At 46.3% G+C, this 18,294-nt stretch overlaps 1 protein-coding gene across 2 annotated transcripts in view; it reads left to right on the forward strand.

The window, feature by feature from the left end:
* Positions 1-11,067, forward strand: part of LOC146188569 (sorting nexin-29) — a 56,693-nt gene extending 45,626 nt beyond the window's left edge. For both annotated transcript variants that reach the window (XM_084603845.1, XM_084603844.1), the window contains exon 23: positions 6,945-11,067. In XM_084603845.1, the coding sequence (XP_084459971.1) occupies positions 6,945-7,092 (148 nt within the window). In that variant the 3' untranslated portion in view covers positions 7,093-11,067. The remainder of the gene's footprint in view (positions 1-6,944) is intronic.
* The last annotated feature ends 7,227 nt before the right edge of the window (positions 11,068-18,294 follow it).

Genomic DNA, 18,294 nt, shown 5'->3' on the forward strand with positions numbered 1-18,294 from the left:
CTGACTGCTCATTGGAGGGTCAAATTCTAAAGTTAAAGCTCAGCTACTTTGGTCATCTGATGAGAAGAGAGGAGTCGCTGAAGAAAGATTTGATGTTGGGAAAGGTTGAGGGTCGCCGGAGAAGGGGTAGGCAGCGAACGCGATGGTTAGATGGCATTCTCGAGGCATTGCAGATGAAGCTATGTGATGTTAAGAAGATAGTGAGAGACCGGAAAGCGTGGCGTGACATGGTCCATAGGGTCACAAAGAGTCGGACACGACTGAACGCCTGAACTGAACTGAAGTACTGGCACTAGATAGATATGCTGATTTTGATAGCTGCAGCCCACGGGCCATACACACTGAAACGGCTGTTTCTGTTTCATGCATGAGCTGCGGCGCTGTTCATTTTAGCCGAATTCGTGATGCTGATGTTCCTAAATTATGGAAGAGAAAATAAAATATGTTATTCTGAAATATACGTTATTTTGAAATTCATAATTCTGAAATAGTTTTACATTGAAAATATAAAATTTGCTGGGGATTTTTTAAAAATTTGTTAATGTGATGTTCATAGTAACGACATGCCGCAGTATAGTGCAGCACAAAGCATAAAGGCGCCCTACGGGGCATTCTCAACTGACGACTATGGTGCCTTTAACCCTTTCACTGTCACGATTGTACCGGTACGTATTCGCGTTTCCTCCCTGCAGTGTCAATAACGTACCCGTACCTATTCTACCTTGTGTTCAAATCTTCGCGCCTCACCATAAAGCTACCGCGCTTGGACTTGCTCCGCCATCTGTTGAATCTTTCTACAAGCTGATATGCTAGCTTCGCGCCGATATGCCACATATATGGAAGAGTATGGTGCGACCGCGCCCGCCCGTTCTTTGCTCGTGGGAGGGGGCGTGGTCGCTCCGTGACACTACTCTCTCGGGCGAGCGATCCTTCGGCGTGCGCGTGCGTTTATGGGTTCAAAGTTTGTTCTGCCGTCTGCGGCAGGTTTGGAGGTTTTTATTTTTATTCTTTGTCGCGCTTCCACTACGGCGTGGCAAGTTCAGGGCTGCACGCGATTGCCTCTCTCCGACTGACATATGACTCGATTGCTGCATTCGCTCTCTCCACGCGCCCTCGCTTGAGGACAGCTTGCCGTTAGCAGCAGCAGCACACGAGTGTTTTAGCCTCGTTCCATCTTTTTCTCTTTCGACTTCACTACGCGCCGTTTCTCTCCCTTGTGCTGGCCACTGAATGTGCGCCCTCCGCGCGCGCTTACTTTCGGATGGCGGACCGCGCGGGTCCTTCAACTTCTGACTGGAGCGATGGCTCTTCGGGTTCTGATTACTAGCCAAGCTCGGATTCGGACTCTGACAGCGTCTCATCGGAGGAAGGGGTGAGTTCCTCGTCATCAGATTCGGATATTGCAACGGCGGGGCCATCATCCCGGAAGCGTGCACGGCAAACCGAAACTATATGGAAAAAAGGCGATTTCACACCGAAGTTGTTTCCTTTCGACGCGTCGCGTTCCGGACCGTCTGCTAGCGCAACTCTTCAGCCAGATGCGCAAGAAGTTGATTATTTCAAGCTGTTTTTTGATGAGTCGATTGTTTCGCTCATCGCTAGCGAAACGAACAGATTCGCGCGAGTGAAGACAACCGCACCAGGACTGGCGCGCACATCGCGGCTGAAAGCTTGGGTGGAAACAAGTGTGCCAGAAATGTACTGTTTTCTTGTGGTCGTTTTGCTGATGGGCCTGGTCAGAAAGAATGCCTTGCAAGACTATTGGAGTACTGACCCTATGTTGCAGACACCATTTTTTGCAACAATTTTTTCATTCAACCGGTTCGCGCCCCTCCTGCGGCTCCTGCATCTGAGCGACTCCACAGATACTGCCGATCGACTGAGAATGGTGCGGCCATTTATTGAAGCAATTCAAAGCAAGCTAGGCAGTCTACTAATTCCCCACCAAGACGTTTGCATTGATGAGTCTATGATGCCATGGAAAGGGCGGCTGCCATTTCGGCAATACATTCCTTCAAAGAGGCACCGTTTTGGCATCAAGTTGTTTGTTTTGTGCGACGTCAAAACCGGCTACGTATTGAAATTCGTTGTGTATAGGGATCGGGCGCCCGTTGTGTGGCGCCACCGTCACCTCGGTGGAACAGCGCCGCCCGCGGCGGAGTGCCGAAACAGCGGAATGGCGAGGCAGCTGAGCGGCGCAGTCGTTTCCGTTCTGCGAGGCGTTTTTGAGCCTGTCCCCACCCGTCGTTTTGCGGTGTGGCTTTGAGAGCTTTGAGCTGGTTTGAGTAATCGCAAGGAGTATTTTTTGACCAGGAAATCTTGAAAAAGAAAAGGAACGTTCTCGGCAGGGCGCGCATGTTTTTTTTTTTTAACCGCCCGGCGCATGGTGTTTCTGTTATATACTCCAAAATGCCGCGCGCGTGATTTCACCATGCGCTAGGAACATCTTCGTTAGGCACTTGTTAAGGCGACTTCGAAGACGGGAATTGCGCCTGCACTGCGCGTCTATCTTATGTTAGGTCTAGTCGAAATCTGCCTGTAGATCAAATACCGCCGAGCCGTGTAGCCGTGGCGCCGTAGTAGTGGTAGTTGTAATGGTCAGCGTTCATGTAAAATGAAAACGATGCTGCACCTGTCTTTTTTGTAATAGCTAGGCTCGAACGATTCAGAGTAGAATAATAGCAAATGACATTCCAGTTTCAACCTTGCAACGAGAGCTGTAAAAGGAGAAAAATAAACAAGCAAGACAAAAGTAGGATCCTATTTATGGCTGGAATAGCAAACACACATATACTTCCAGGACTTCCTGCACAATTACGCTACAATAGCTCACTGAACCCGGCCTTGAGACTATCAAACTTAATCATAATATAAGCCAAATGAGTAATACCACCTCAGCATCATTTTTACGTATACGACAATGTTCTTGTTGAACACGTCGGAGCTGCTACATATAATTGACTTAGAAAATATTATACTATACATGCCTTTCTCCCGACATGCTGCGGAGGTTGTGAAAAGAAAAAAAAAATTAAATTTCCTGCTAGCGTTCTCTCAGCGCAGGAAGTTCAATGCGATTGACCGCACCTGCCTTGAACATCTGAAGGCAATAGTCCAATACTGTCAAACTGTTAAATACAATCGAAAAAAAAAAACACACACAGTGTGATGTGTCGTAAGATAAGCCACCGACAACTAAGAGAGCATTCTATTGTTAAATGAATCCCTCTGATGGCTCGTTCGCTAAGGTGGTCTACTTTCTCAGCGTACCACGAACTTGCGGGGCCGATACCTAGCTGACCTCGGTACCTAATGAGTGTGAGGGGACACGACCATGTATGTAGTTTTCTATTTGCACGTAAAGGAATCTGGATAACTGAAAGCCATTCCTTTTACAACTTTGTCACTGCAGCTTGCCGGACTGCTGCTAAATCTGTTTATATTGGCCATAGAAGCAATTTCTGAGAGAGGTAAAACGGTCTTGTCACACCACAATCAGGAAATCTCACGTTCACTAAAACTCCGATGAGAAACACATGTATTTAGGCGGGCCAGGAAATGGACGCTACTGAGAAAATACGTAAAGCCGTGTTAGGTGCAACGTGAATGCGAAACAGAAAACTGCTACACGGCCTTCGAAATTAAAAAAAAATGCTACGTTTATGCTCGTTTCCACAAATTAAATTGTATTTTTTTTTCTTGTTCGACTTTTATATGAAGCCGATAGCAGATTTTGTGAACATGCGGTATTGATTGAGCTGTGAAATGAGTGATTTTATTAGGCGAAATGGACATGCCACAAACAAATGTTAACAAATTCTAAGAGTATCAACGCAGAGCTCTCAGCGCACTTTCATTGGTTGACAAACGAAAAGAGGAAAAATGACAAGATCATGGTAATAGGAATTGCTCATGTCTCTTATCTGCTCTTTCTGTTAAGAGAAAAAAGTAAATTATCTTTGACTATGTCAGCGAAAGTATCTGCACAAACATTAATTGTCTCTGCCCATCACTGAAGATGGTAACGCAGCCCGAACGACGATGGTGGAGCTGCCTTTTCTTTTTCCGTGCTGGGGTTTTCTTGTACACAGGCGGGGAAATGCTAGCGTTGTAACTTACGCTGTTGGGTTACTTCGATTTCCAATTGTCAATAAAGTGACTACAGATGAAGGAGTGCGGCTTCGACTCCAAGTCTCTCGTGCCGTCACTCCTGGGGAACAGAAGGCACAGAGCATCCGGTAGCAAGCGGAATTTTAAAAATTCGGCACTTTCCATAACCACACAGTAACCAAATACATAGATTCGTGCCTTTGCCTTTCAAAGAACCATGCTTAGGTCACCCGCCACTCATGCTTCTGTGGAAACCCGTAGAAATGAATCGACTTAAAAACGTCCGACGAGTTTGCGTAGCTGCCAGTGGAGCCAACAACGCACCACGTTTTGCCTGCCTTGTTTGGCCAGACTTCATTTCACTGGACATATTCCCACAACTAGCCCAACTTTCTGTTCTCTTGAGGATATATTCACGCACAACGTCATCTAAACCTTAGGATTTCCAATTTCCACACAAACCAACGACAAACAGTACGCTCCAATGCGCTGGCAATGCGCCGGCCGGGGCCGGCGCATTCCGGCGATTGAGCGATGCGCGGAGAGGCGGCGCCACCCATTCAGCTGTCCGGTCCCTATACTGGTGCCACAACAAAAATGACCATGGTCACAGATTTGGGATTTTCTGGCTCTATCGTTCTCGAGCTACTGGAAGGCTACCTCGGAAAAGGACACTCGCTATTTGTGGACAATTGGTATAGTAGTCCTGCATTATTCAACTGCCTTCAAGACAAAAAAACTAACGCATGTGGAACTCTTCGGAGCAACAGAAAGGGACTTCTAACTTTCTCAAAAAAGATGAAAAAAGGCGAAGTGGAGTCATTTCACACCAAGACGCTTCTTGCGCTCAAATGGCATGACAAGAAGGATGTACATGTCCTAACGTCAATGTATGATGCACGTCTGGAAGACACAGGGAAAGTGGATAGAGTAACAGGGGAGAAGAAGTGGAAGCCCGCATGTGTCCTCGAATACAATATGAAGATGGGATTAGTGGACAAGACTGACATGATGATGAGTTTTTCGGAAAGTATTAGGAAGACCCTCAAGTGGTACAAAAAGTTTTTTTTTTCATATGGACATGTGCCTCCTCAATGCCTTCATCCTGTGGCGCGAAAATGGTGGACGCAAAACATTCGGTGAATTCCGATTGAATGTTGTTTACCAACTCATTCAAGAGTTTCATACTGCTAGGAGTGGAGGTAGGAAACGGAGCGGTGATGACCCGACAAGGCTTACGGCACGACACTTTCCCCAGATGGTTCCTCAAAGCGAAGCGAAGGGGGGCCGCACTCAACGGAGGTGTCACGTCTGTTGGAACACTGTTCGAGGGCAAAAGAAATGGAAAGACACTCGTGTCATGTGCCCTGTGTGCGACAAGGGATTGTGCTTGGACCCATGCTTCAGGATCTACCACACTCTGAAGAAGTATTGAGCGTGTTTTTTTTTTTTTTTTTATTTTATCATATATCATTTATAGTCAGACTGATGATGCTGATGGTTATTTAAACACCTGCAAACACTGAAATGTGCAAATTGCATTGACTAATTTATTTGTATACCCATCATAATGCAAAATAAATTTTTATGCTCGTTCCCTGATATGCTCGTTCTCTGAAACCAAGCCGACACTGGGGGTGCGTCCCGGTCAGAAACAGCCGACAGTGAAAGGGTTAATTAGATTTCGGATGAGGCGCCTCCCGCACTGTAGTGGCTACATCTTTTCCCTCGCTCCCCATCGTCACCACCCATTACCCACAAGCTCTTTTGCCTATCTGATCTGACCAAAGGGTGGCCAAATTTGTCTGAAGTAATGAGAGCCTTATGCCATAGGAAAAATTGTATGCATTTGACAGGACTGGATGGGCTATCCAAATTTCCCGATTTAATGAGGGTTGAATTAAGGAGGTCCTAGTGTTATTGCATAAATTTCAGTCCTCCCTGATTGTACAGAAAGCTTTCCGGGACATACTTTAAAAGTGTCGCTCACATAAACTGTAGCAGAAGTTTTGAAATAACATTATTTAGACGCAGCGTATCATCATGTACAGTTCATACACAAGGCCATAGCAATGCCTGTGTCAACTTGTGGCAGTGGGCAGCAACAATACTTATCTAGACAGTCATGTAGCGTCACTGTAAACTTAAGTAGTTACCTAACAGACAATATTGATGCTCCATCAACGTATTGAAGAGGCCCTCTTCTCCAGGAAATTCGGCATTGGCGGCAACAGCATTGTGAGCAAAGAATCACAGACTTGGCTCGGGCAGGTGGTAGCTGGTCAGCAGGTTTTATGACATCATAAGACCACACGACATGGCCAAAATGTCAGGAGCTGCCAGCCCAGGCTTCTCCTTTGAAATGGGCGAGTTAGATGGAAACCGAACCCGCCAGGATACTTGGATTCAGAGTCGCACGGGCTACTTCTAGACCAAGCAGGCACGTTCATACAGTTTGTTTAAGCACGGCTTTATATCTGTCGGGTGGTCACCATTTATTAGCTTATGGCTGTTTTCTAATGCGTATGTGTGAGATAATACAGGCACAAATTAGGAGAGTGTCTGAGCTACAGCAAGTAAAGGACCAGCTCCGACAACATTGAGGTTAGAACTGACCCGTCTATTTTTGTCGCTTGCGCTGCTACACCTCTTGCTCACTTCGTCCTTTTCCGGCGCTGTGCCATGGCTCACGAACAAGCGTGGCACGAGGGGCACCACAAGAGAATCTGTAGGAGTAGCCACAGATGGGAGCCATCAATGCTATTGTGTTGTACCCACAAAGGTGGAGCTTAACTTTGCCCCCCCTCCCCTTTTATTTTTTTTTGTCCTTGCAGGGAACAAGATACCACGCACTCTCAGGTCCGGCAGGCTCGACGTACAGCCCAGCGCCTGCGTGTGCCAGTCGTGTCCAGTGGGTCTCCGAGCCAGGGAGCCATCGGTGGTGCATCTCAGGCGCCCATACGTCACTACATGGGTCACTGAGCGTCAAAGCCCGTAGGGGAGGAGAAGGAGGAGGATCATCTCTTATGGAATCTCAGCTTTTATTATATACTCTCCCCAGCTCCATCCCTGACTCCTGGCACGGGAGCTGGTTGTGCCCCAGTCAAGCACTACCAAAGGTCGAAAAAGATGTGCACCTCAGTTTGTGCGAAGAAAGTGCTTGCAGTCTCCTCTCTTGCCATGCGTCGCTGCTACAGCGTCGATTGCAGTGATGCGTTACTGTGCTAAAATCGTCGCAAACCCTTCATGGACCTTTATATGGACTGTGACACTGCTGCTGGTTCTGCAGGCATGGTGCCAACGGAAAAAAAGTTTTGTCATAAGACAGAAAGGTAACTTGGTGATGTGGCGCCATCTGGCCACGAAAGTTGTCATTTCTGGCGAAAGTGAGATGTTGACATTTGATGCCAGTCTTCTCTTGTGACCATTGAAACAGTGTTTTCTCTTGCAGAGAGGGTGGATGAGAGACTTTCAAACGACTGTTGTTGAAAGTGCTTTGTCATTCCTCTGGAAAGTCCACCGGGTGTTGTTGGCAGACAGCATCACAGCATGAACTGTTCCACAGTGTAGCAGTTATATTTTATTCCTGCTGCATAATAGTGCACTGTTTGAAATGCGGCAGTCACACGCTGCTCGTTTCTGAGCACTGTTACATTTGGATAACGCTGAATGCCAGCTTCTTGCATTGGCATGCATTGTGGGTCATTCACAGAAGGGAGAAAAAGACTAAAATGAAATGCTGGGAACAGCTCGTTCATCTTTTGCCAGGGACCGAACAACTTGAGATTATGACACTGCTCAGGTGTGCTTGTTGCGTCGAGGAAAACACTGGATGTCGTATCGTGCTGCTGAAAAAACTCACTGGTCCTACCTGCATCCCGAAGCAAATGCAAATGTATTTTTGTCGCTCTTCATTGGCATGTGCGTCAAAATTGGGGTTTAGTCAGTAAAGATGCGAGTGAGCTTGGGCGAGCATACAAGACCACAAGAATTATATTGAGTTAAATGTGTTGCTGGTTGCACGAGTCTCGTAGAAAAGCTTTGCCTCTGACAGTTGTTACAGTCTTGAAGGAGCTCCGAAGGACAATTGTCACACATTCACTTTTACGGAACACACACGAGAGACTTCGTTTCTGGGCTGCTCTTTGTGCACGTCGTACCAGCTATATATAGTACAAGCTAAGCACTTTTGCTAATCTTATGGGCACTCTGTTGTACGATATTTTATGTCCTTTGCAGAGACTTGCGGAGGTCATCACAGCTGTAGTGATGTTAATCTCCCTACTTTTTTCTTTTTGCAAACAATGTGGACATAAATTTTCAGGTGCTTTACTTTCTAGACACTGTTCTTGTGTGGCAAGTTTTACTGTCCTCACAGTGTTAAAGTTAGTTTAAAGTTTCAGCACTAGTCTAGCGAGCTCCAGTGAAGCTGGAAGCATGAAGGCATTTTATGACAACGTAGCCACGTCAGCTACTGCCAAGGAGCATTTTTAGAGTGTGTTAGCTCAGCTTCGGTTGGTTTCGCAGAAATCACTGAAGGCCCCTTCTGGGGCCGCTAGATCCTGTACCTGCAGCCTAACCACAGCTAGCTAGGCTTAGTGCATGTGGTAGATGATGTACTTGCAATGGCTCTTCATCTCATGGGTTGTTTTGTAAATCGGCCTTAGTACTAACTAGACTGCAGTAATGTCAGATGGTATGTATGAAACCATTGGTGCCGATACCTAATGTACCAAATTATATAACGTCCTGCGTAGGCTTTGAGCGATGAAGTGGCGTGAACATTCTGTAAGGGTTTATCCGAAGTCATCTTTCGCCCCCTCTTGGCGTGCTTAATTTTATTAAACCTTGTGAAACAGAACAGTCATCACACCTGACAAAATTTGTGGACACTCTGAACTTCACAGGGCTCCCATCAAACTGGCTTGATATGTTATATCCATTTGTTCGATAATTTGATAATTGATGCTCACTTAAAAGACGAGATTGTGAAAGCTGAATTTGTGTTTGCTGCTTGCTTTTATGGGACTGCACGAGATTTTGCACCATACAACTCTCAAGAGGATGTGCGTTAAAGCCCTAGTATGAAAGGAAATGCCTAAGCATAGCACTCAAAGTATTCACCCTGCTCTTGAGTCGGGCACCGCTCTCACTGTGTTTTATTAGTCAGTGCTTCTATTGGAGGAATGTGGTGCTTTCTCAAGTCCGACACTGAAGCAAGAGTGTACACCGGTGCTCAAGTGTTAACTTGGTGTTCCTGGTCATTTAACTAGTATGTATAGTAATTAGCATTGCAAACGTGATTACAGCACTCGTTAGCTGCTAGGTAAGGATGCTTGTCAAGTGTCTGAATAGTTGATGCCTTCTTTAACTGGCACGAAGAACGGTCTTCTTTTCCAGTTAATGCGTTGATCGAGATCAGTTGTACTTTAATAACCCTGTATTACAGCGCATTTAAGTAGTTTCAATATCGTACAATAGCAAAAAATCTGGGCCCATGGCCCAGATTTTTCTCATTACGAGCATTCCTGCACAACTGAATGCAGTTTTGCTGTTGACTCAAAAGAAAGCATTTGACAGAAGGCTGTCTGGTTGGGGAATCCAGTTTTAATTTTAAGGTAAAGGTCAATGACTCCAACCAAGTTCTTTAACTGAAAATTATGACGTTTTGAAGCCGACTCAGCTCCTTCGTCATGGTGCGACTCCCAGCAAGACGCACCTTGTCATTTTAAGGCCTTGTGGCCATTGACCCGGAGGTCGTCGACACAAGTCCTTAAAAAGGCCTTAAATAATGAAAGAGCCGAGTCTGCTCTGAAACGTCGCGATTTTTTGTTAAAGAATTTGGTTAGTCATTGACCTTTACCTTAAAAAAAAATTAAAAGTTTTACTGTTTGTTAAAACTATATTTGCAGTAGCAGTAATGTGGCAGTAGTTGTATGCTGTTTCTCGTTTCACGAGCCTGTTTTGGCTAGAGTCTTCAATGCATAGCCTGTATTAAGAGACTGCCTTTGTGCGAGACATTGGAGGGACGTAGTTATTGCAGAACTGCCAGGTTTTTACCAACTTGCCTGTTCGCTTTGCTGACTGGTTGTATCCATTGCTAAAGAGACTTAATTTAGTTTGTTAGAGTCAGCTTGGATCTGAGTGCACTTTAGCTGTGCATGCAATAGTTTCTCTCCGTGAGGTAAGCTCACATTTTATAGGCTAGTCACAAAGCTTTTGGTTGATCACAGATTACTAATAGCGTGCGAAGGGAAAGAAGGGCTGCGCACAGAAGAATTAATTTAGTGTTAACCAGATGAGCACTAACCAGCTGGTGGGAGTTACTATGCTGCGGAAATGGCATCTCCGGGAGTGGATTTCTGGTCTTCTTTGCAACGTACAAAGCTAGTGCATAAAGTTGTGAGAAAGAAAAGGCAATGTTTCTTTGTCTTCTGCTCCCGGGTCTGCAAAATTACTCGCGTGTTAGATCCGCATTCAGATGGCTTGCACTTTGCGCCCTCGTGTCGACTTGCCGTTTTCGGCACCCGCAACATTCCTAGCAAGTGTTTTCTTAGCGGAAGGCAGTATTATACACATCTTTCTTTGTACATACATAATATATACACCGAGTCTGATATATGTGAATGCTTTCAGCGATGTACTTATTGGATGCTTTACTACATGGTATGTACTTTGCAAGACCTCTACCCATTTTCATCGTTGCTGTATTACACGTTGTTCTTGCTTTTTTTTGTGTGTTAATATATGTTACCTTTCATATTGGCCTGGCATGTTGTACTGTTTTAAGCATCCATGAGGGAATCTGTGTTCTTGATGGACTGCGCCGGGCAGAAATTTATGGTTGCTATACACCGACATAAAGCCTGCCACGCTGCGGAAAACAACACTATTTGTACACTGTCTACACTCATACAAACTGTAAACCACTGTTATGAATAAAAGGGTTTACTTTGAGGCTTCGTATTGTTTCTTTAAGTCAATCTCCACCTAGCCAATATTTCGTACGGAGAAAGAGAGCTTTGCACATCTAATTGTTTCACTTCACTCAATGTACCTAATTTTGAACTCGGAAATTGACAATTAAGGAGAAAACTTAGCATAAAAGGCAAATACGAATTAAAAAAGAGCAGTTCACTGTAGAATTAGCTGAGGGACACCATACAGTAGCATGTATCATGCACAATGTGCATAATTGAAGAGTGATGAGCCAAGAGAGGGATGTGATTGATGTGGGCACTTGGTGAATGCATAGTTAACTGCAAAAAACTGTAGTAGGTAAAAGACATTATCCAGAAAGAAATAACTCAGATGATGAAATAAGATTTATCTCAATATTATTATTAAGCAGGCACGAAAAGCGGGTCCAGCTGAGGATATCCTCGACCGAGCGTAACAGGGGGCGGCAGAAAGTTAGGTGGGCGGATGAGATTAAGAAGTTCGCAGGGGTCAAGTGGATGCAGCTAGCACAGAACCGGGTTAAGTGGAGAGATATGGGAGAGGCCTTCGCCCTGCAGTGGGTATAATCAGGCTGATGATGATGATGATGATGATCCTCGACCGAGGCAAACCTAAGTACCCTTCAACGATCATGGGGAAAGTAGGCAGAGTTTCACAGGTTCAGATAGGATTTCATTGCGCTCCGGGCACAGCAGATTTCCATCAGGCATCACTGAGGAGATATTATGGACTCTCAACATTTGCCATAGGCGGATACTTGGCAAGTGTATGCATATCCCTTGTTATACAGGCATGCGGCTACTGGCATAACATATGACTCCCGACTGGGCAATCTTGGCAAAATGCAAGCAGCACTGCATCTTCCAGCAAAGTAGTTACTTAAAGACAGTGAGCGAATTAATATGGTAGATTCTATAATGAGACCTATAAGGGCCAGAACTTTTCTAATGGTGAATTGGAGACTTCACATCACCTGCACCTTGGGCCTTTTCACATGTATGCGGCCATTGACAATGAGGAGTGTGGGCCTGCACAGGTTTGTAGCAGGATACATGGCACATAGTATATGCGAAACGGTATGGTCATGTTGTGCCCACCGACAAGTGCTAGCACCATTGAGCCGTCATCCCCGCGTAGTAGCCTAAATCCTAAATCACCATCTGCCGTTGCTTGCAGATGAGCACAAAAGGAAACTTAAGTACTTAAAGGCCCACTGTCCACCCTCCGGTCTAAAATATTTTCTTCCCCGGTGACTGTGAGACTTCGCCCCTAGAACGCAAGGCCGCAAAATGTTTTTGAAAAGAGTAACTAATAACGCAGTTACAGCCACCGCAGTCACCCGATTCTGTCATGCTTCTCTCCTTCCATTCCCTCGCAAAGGTTTTTCACTCTCCTGCCCGAGGTCGTCTAGCCTCCGCAAGACAAATTCCCCTTCCTCCTCCTTCATTCTTAGAGAAACCAAGTTGTTCAGTGACGCCGACTGGGCACCGTTGCTTCTCCTGGGGTACAATGCGAAACACACAGATCCGTCACGACATCAGCGCAGTGAGAAAAGACGCGCCGAGAAGCGGCAAGCTGACGCCGACAAACAAAAGGCCGAAAACCAAAAACGCCGTGCACCGGCCCCACTGAGCACAGAATATCTTGTAGCTGTTTTGATATATCTATAGTGGTCACAGATATCTTGATCTACCAAATACTTCTGCAAGACGTCACTTAATGCTAGTCTAGAAGACATCATCAGCAAGATGTCTGGAAACTGTCCTTTGAAGGATTTTTATGTCTTCAGCTACACAAGACAATTAAAAGCCGGCTTACGCAAGATGTCTTTTAGAGTTCTTCAGAAGTCTACCATACTTTCTCACAAGACGTTTCAGGGTCACATTATGCATCTGTAGTGCAATATATCTCCACAATTTAACTGGACGGCACTGTTCTGCGTGCTACAAGTATAAATTGTCCAAACTTTAATCTAGCAATCTTTCAGCTTGCAAAATGTTGTATCCAAGTGCATGCGCTTTTGAATTAAGCATGCAATCTGGGCTGTTTCCAGCTTGCAGGACCAATATGGCACCAAGCAATGCTGTTTAGGCGATGGGTATCTGTACAGAATGCCGATGACACCTTCCTGGCATTGGTTAAGTAGCCCATAGACGCACTATAGTGTTCGACCTCGCATGGGTGCAGTCCACTCGGTCGGAAGACTCCAAACTCAGAGTGTTCACTATAGCAAAGTAAGCTAGCGATGTATCCGCGTGGGATAAAAGCCAGTATTTCGCGCAAACGAACGATTTGCTGCGCCGATGGTAATACGGAACGCCAGCAATGCATGCTCCGCCATTCCCAAACTTCGCGCGCCATGGCCTTTTTGCACCCCTCTTCATTACAGCGAGATAAAAAATAGTGCGCCAAACTGATTACGCAAGACGGAAGCTGTATTTATACCATTTTGAAACAAATACGTCGTAAGTAACATATGTTACATTTTACTTGTGCGTCTTGCACAGTGCGCGTGTGCTTCTGCGGGCGAGCTGTATGAGTGAGCAAGATATATAGCGCGCGCGGACCGTACGTGTAGCCACTACGAAAGGCGGTGTTTTATGGCGCATCTAGTTTTGTGCATGCAGGAAGGTTTTGCACTTGTAATTCGACACGCCGCGTTTCGTGAACTTGGCGGTGGAACTTCGCGATGTAATTCTTCAAAATGAGCTCGACAATCCGCCGTCTTTCGTTGACTGCCGCTGTTTCGAACACTTTCTCAGGAAACACAACTGGGCACGAAAGTCTGCATGCCTATAGTGTGGCCTTCACTCTGCAGCAAGTACAGAAAATAGGCACTGTTGATCGAGTGGAAGCCGTGCATAGTTTAATTATGGCAGCCTGCAGAGCACTACGCGCTATGTTATATGCCGCGGTTGCGAAAAAAAAAAAAAAACGATCTCAATTAGCCGCCTATAGAGACGAAGGTAATTTGCATTCTGGACGCAGCGCGTCTCTCCCAGCTGCTAGAAAAAAACTATCGGAGGCACAATTGTTGAAACAGATCATATATATAACGGCGTAAAAACATTCTGCAAGGATTTAATTTTAATAGTTCATATTTACAGCCATTCATTATTGCCACAATACATATATAGTCTGTAGATATATATGCAGTGACTATAAGTAATTTGACATTTTCGTATAATCAGAAAGAACAATTTAGTTCTTTTAGTCCCTGAACTGCATGCTGGGAGAACATTATACTATGTGATGTGCTGGTGGTCTATTTGGTCATCAGTTTTTTTTTTTGTTTTTTTATTGACGCAAATTTTTTTAAAAGAAATTAAGCTTCAGTTGAATTGTTAAAAAAAGGAGGTCGAAAGCAAAGCTTTCAGGGGGACCTCCTATAACAAAAGGCCTAGTAAAAATAGACAAAAATATATCAGTTTCATTCGCTTTCTTTCAGGGCCAATATGCTCTTCCTGTCCAGAACTGGGAAAAGAAAAGAGAGTGTACTAAATGTTAACTGACTTTTAAGGCATATAGAATATAGTCCTCGTCGAACAACACGCCCGGTACGTGGACGCAGCGGAATACAAGCTAGTAGGATTCGTGGCAGTGACCGTGGCGGCAGCTATCGTTACTATCGTACGTCTTCAAGGCTACGGCAGCTAGCGAGCGTGCGGTGCACGGATAGTCTAGCACGGACGCCACAGACGCCGAGGAGGTTGCCATCGCTCTGGCGATCTCGGAGGCCGAGTGTCGCACCGTGCTCAGAGACTCGATCGAGGAACGCTGTGCGCAACTTTGCCAAGGGCCGAGTACGTGTGCGCGCCGGCGGCAGCCATCATCGGTAAAAGCTCCAGCTCCAAGACCGCGGTAACACTATCCGCATCAAGTGGTTCCCGGCGCACGCGGGAGCATCCTCACTACGCAAAAGGAAATGCACGGGTCTGGTCCGTGCGTTCAGAAGAGAAAATGGAGAAGGAAATAGAAGATCGAGGGAGAGAAAGATGCGCGCCGCAACAACAGCTAGCCGTCGTCCACCACCGAAGCAGTGGCGGGTGCAACGACGGCCCACAACAGACAAAACTCGGTGGCGGCGCCGACCCACCGTCCCATCCCCGTAGAGCCAGGAACTGCCAGCATTCCCCCGGCCCATTCGGCGGCGCGAGCGCTTATCTTCCGCGCCCCGAGAGTGACTGTTCCAAGTGACCGTGGTTCGAAACAAGGGACCGAATGACTAGTTACGAGGAAGTGACTATATGTGTTACCGCCTAGCTCGACGGACAATGCCGCCGCCTCACCCAGCGCTTTGTCGGGAGGAGGCGGTCATCCTTAAGCAAATACAAACCGGGTTACTCCTCGCCCAGGGAGTGCTACACGTCCTCCACCCAGACATATATCACGAGTGATATGTGTAGTGTATTGGGTCCGACGGCGACGGACCATGGTACACCATGTGGCACTGTGCCAGGTTCCCGACCGAAGCTACATATCCAAGACATACCCGCCCGAACTTCTAAGTGCTGTGCAAAGTACAGACAAGGACATTCAATTAAGGGCCGTCCAGCAGGCCCGGGGTGCACTCGAAAAGCACAATTAAGCCTCACGGCCAAAATGAGGTAATGCGCAGAGTAGGGCATATCCCCGGGTCGACGCTTGGCCAGCGTCACGTACGTGCGCAATAAACTGTCGTTTGCCGGCATCTCAATAAAGTTATACATACAAATACGTAAATAAACAACAGCGGCATGGATGAACGAAAGCTGCGTAAAGTTCGAAACGTTGTGCCAATAATATTTTCGATGCGACTTGAGTTGCTACATATTTTACAACAGTGATGGCTTTTGCAGTAAATTTCACTGATGTCGATTTCTTATACTGGTGCTTGTGGACTGGGTGTAGTGCGCATATTTCCTTTTCCTAAATTTCTTTACATACCTTCACGCAACTGCAAGCTTTCGATGCTCTTGACTGGCTTCAGTAAATTATAGATATGCATTTTCTATTTAATCTGCACCTTTGTTTCACTACTTAAAATTGCCTAAGGAAATAAGACATATCTGTTCTGCCATCTGTTGCTTAATTGTTGCGACTGAAGAAAGAAGGAAAAGAAAATGCACGGGCCTGTTACTGACTGTAGCTGAGCCACCTCCGCTGCCTGATTGATAATTGGGAAAGGTGCGATAACTGTCTCACTTGTTTTCTGTGGACACCTCAACCGCGCCGTAAAGGAAGGGAGGAAGGTGGGAGTGAACGTCGAAAGGAAGAAAGAGGAGCCATGGTGGAGGGCTGCGGAGTAATTTCGACCACCTGGGGATCTTTAACGTGCACTGACATCGCACAGCACACAGCAATGACGGCTTACAGATAAAAATATGGTGACCGGCTAGCCCCTGCCGCAAGCGGCAGTGACCACCAGTCCCAGCCCCACAGGGCCATGAACAGCCACCCTTCCCACTGTTGCTGTTGTGGCTGTAGGTAAGAATGAAAATAAAATGCACGGGCCTCCTACTGGCTCTGCAGCTGAGCCACCTCCGCTGCCTCGTGCGGACAGGAGAGAAAGTAAAGAAAGAAAAAGAGGGACAGAAAGACGCACCGCAACAGCCGTCATCCACCGCCGAAGCGGTGGCGGGTACAATGACGGCCTACAACAGATAAAAATTCGCTGGCAGGCAAGCCCCCGCCGCTAACGGCGGTGATCTACCTGTCCTAGCCCCATCAGGGCCAGGACCAGCCACCCTGAGCGTTGTGGCTGTAGGAAGAAGGAAACGAAAATGCACGGGCCTGCTACTGGCTCTGTAGCTGAGACACCTCCGCTGCCTCGTGCGGAGAGAAGAAAGTAGAGAATAAAGAGAAGAGGGAGACAAAGACGCGCGCCGCAACAGGCGTCGTCCACCACCTATAGCGGTGGCGGGTGCAATGACAGCCTACAATAGATAAAAATACGGTGGCTGGCTAGGCCCCGCCGCAAGCGGCGTTGACTTACCGTCCCAGCCCCGTAGGGCCAGGAACTGCCACCCTTCACCACTTCCCCCAGTAGTGCCGTAAGGATATGGTAAGGATCGATGACCAGGCGTTTCTGTGATTTTAATGTGCCTTTCAGCTTCACATTTAGATTTTTATAAGAAGTGCTATGCCCCAGTAGTGCCGTAAGGATATGGTAAGGAGAACCAGGCGTTTCTGCGATTTTAATGCGCCTTTCAGCTTCACATTTAATTTTTATATGGAATGTTATGGGGGGCCCTTTGTTAAATTGGAAATAAATATCCAGTTAACGCTACATGAACTTTTTACCAAATTAAGCTCGAAAGGATGGAATCGTTCGTTTTATTTGGGAGTTTTAGTGTCAACATTAATGGTTGTGTTGTGGTGCCAGAAAACGTTTTTTTTTTTTTTTTTTTTTTTTTTTTGCAGGTTAAGAAAATGCTGTTTAAATCCGTTCCGCCACGTACAGTGAATATGAGTACCCGGATTTGAACCGAACTGCGGTGGCAACGTTTTCGAAGGCGCAACTCAGAATGCAGCCATATGCTGGGTGATGTCAGCACGTTAAATATTCACATGTGGTCAAAATTATTCCAAAGCCCTCGACTAGAGCACTTCTGTATCCCTCTTTCTCTCGTTCTCTACTACTTCCTTCATGACGCAACTGAGATTTAATAACCACAGTTATTATCTTTAAGACACCATACAACGCCCACTTTGCATGAACAAGTTTCGCAATTGGGTGTCGTAGATACATATAAAATACCACGCTATAGCATCGCTTGGTCGTGTATTCCTGAAGAATAACTGCATAAAAAAGGCACTCAAGGAGGTATTTGAGTTCGTAGAAATACGATTTTATCGTTTGTGTCACCTGCCTTTTATTCATATTGATACGTGACACTCCGTGAGAAAAGCAGCTCACTTTCAAGGGAGTGCTTCAATGCTTCAATCCCAAAGCGCGCTCTTGAAGCGCGATGGGAAGAGTGGGCACAAATCCCGTAGCAGACGACGCGGTCTCACAAGATGTTTGAAGCACGTGAAAGGCAGAGGCACCCTGGCCCAATCAGGATCACGCGCACGTCTACAATAGGCAATTGTGCTCCTACGCGCCTGCCGCCCCCCAAATTGGCTTCGCGACACTTTCGATAACGACGCGAACTCGGAATACGAATACAGAGGCAGACGCAGTAATGTGGGAGTCAGAGGCGTTTCAAACAAACGCTTTCGCCTCATCACTTTAGTTGTTGA

This window comes from Amblyomma maculatum, chromosome 5, assembly GCF_055883805.1.
Source record: "Amblyomma maculatum isolate TAMU_Amacu chromosome 5, ASM5588380v1, whole genome shotgun sequence".
Classification (NCBI taxonomy): Eukaryota; Metazoa; Arthropoda; class Arachnida; order Ixodida; family Ixodidae; genus Amblyomma; species Amblyomma maculatum.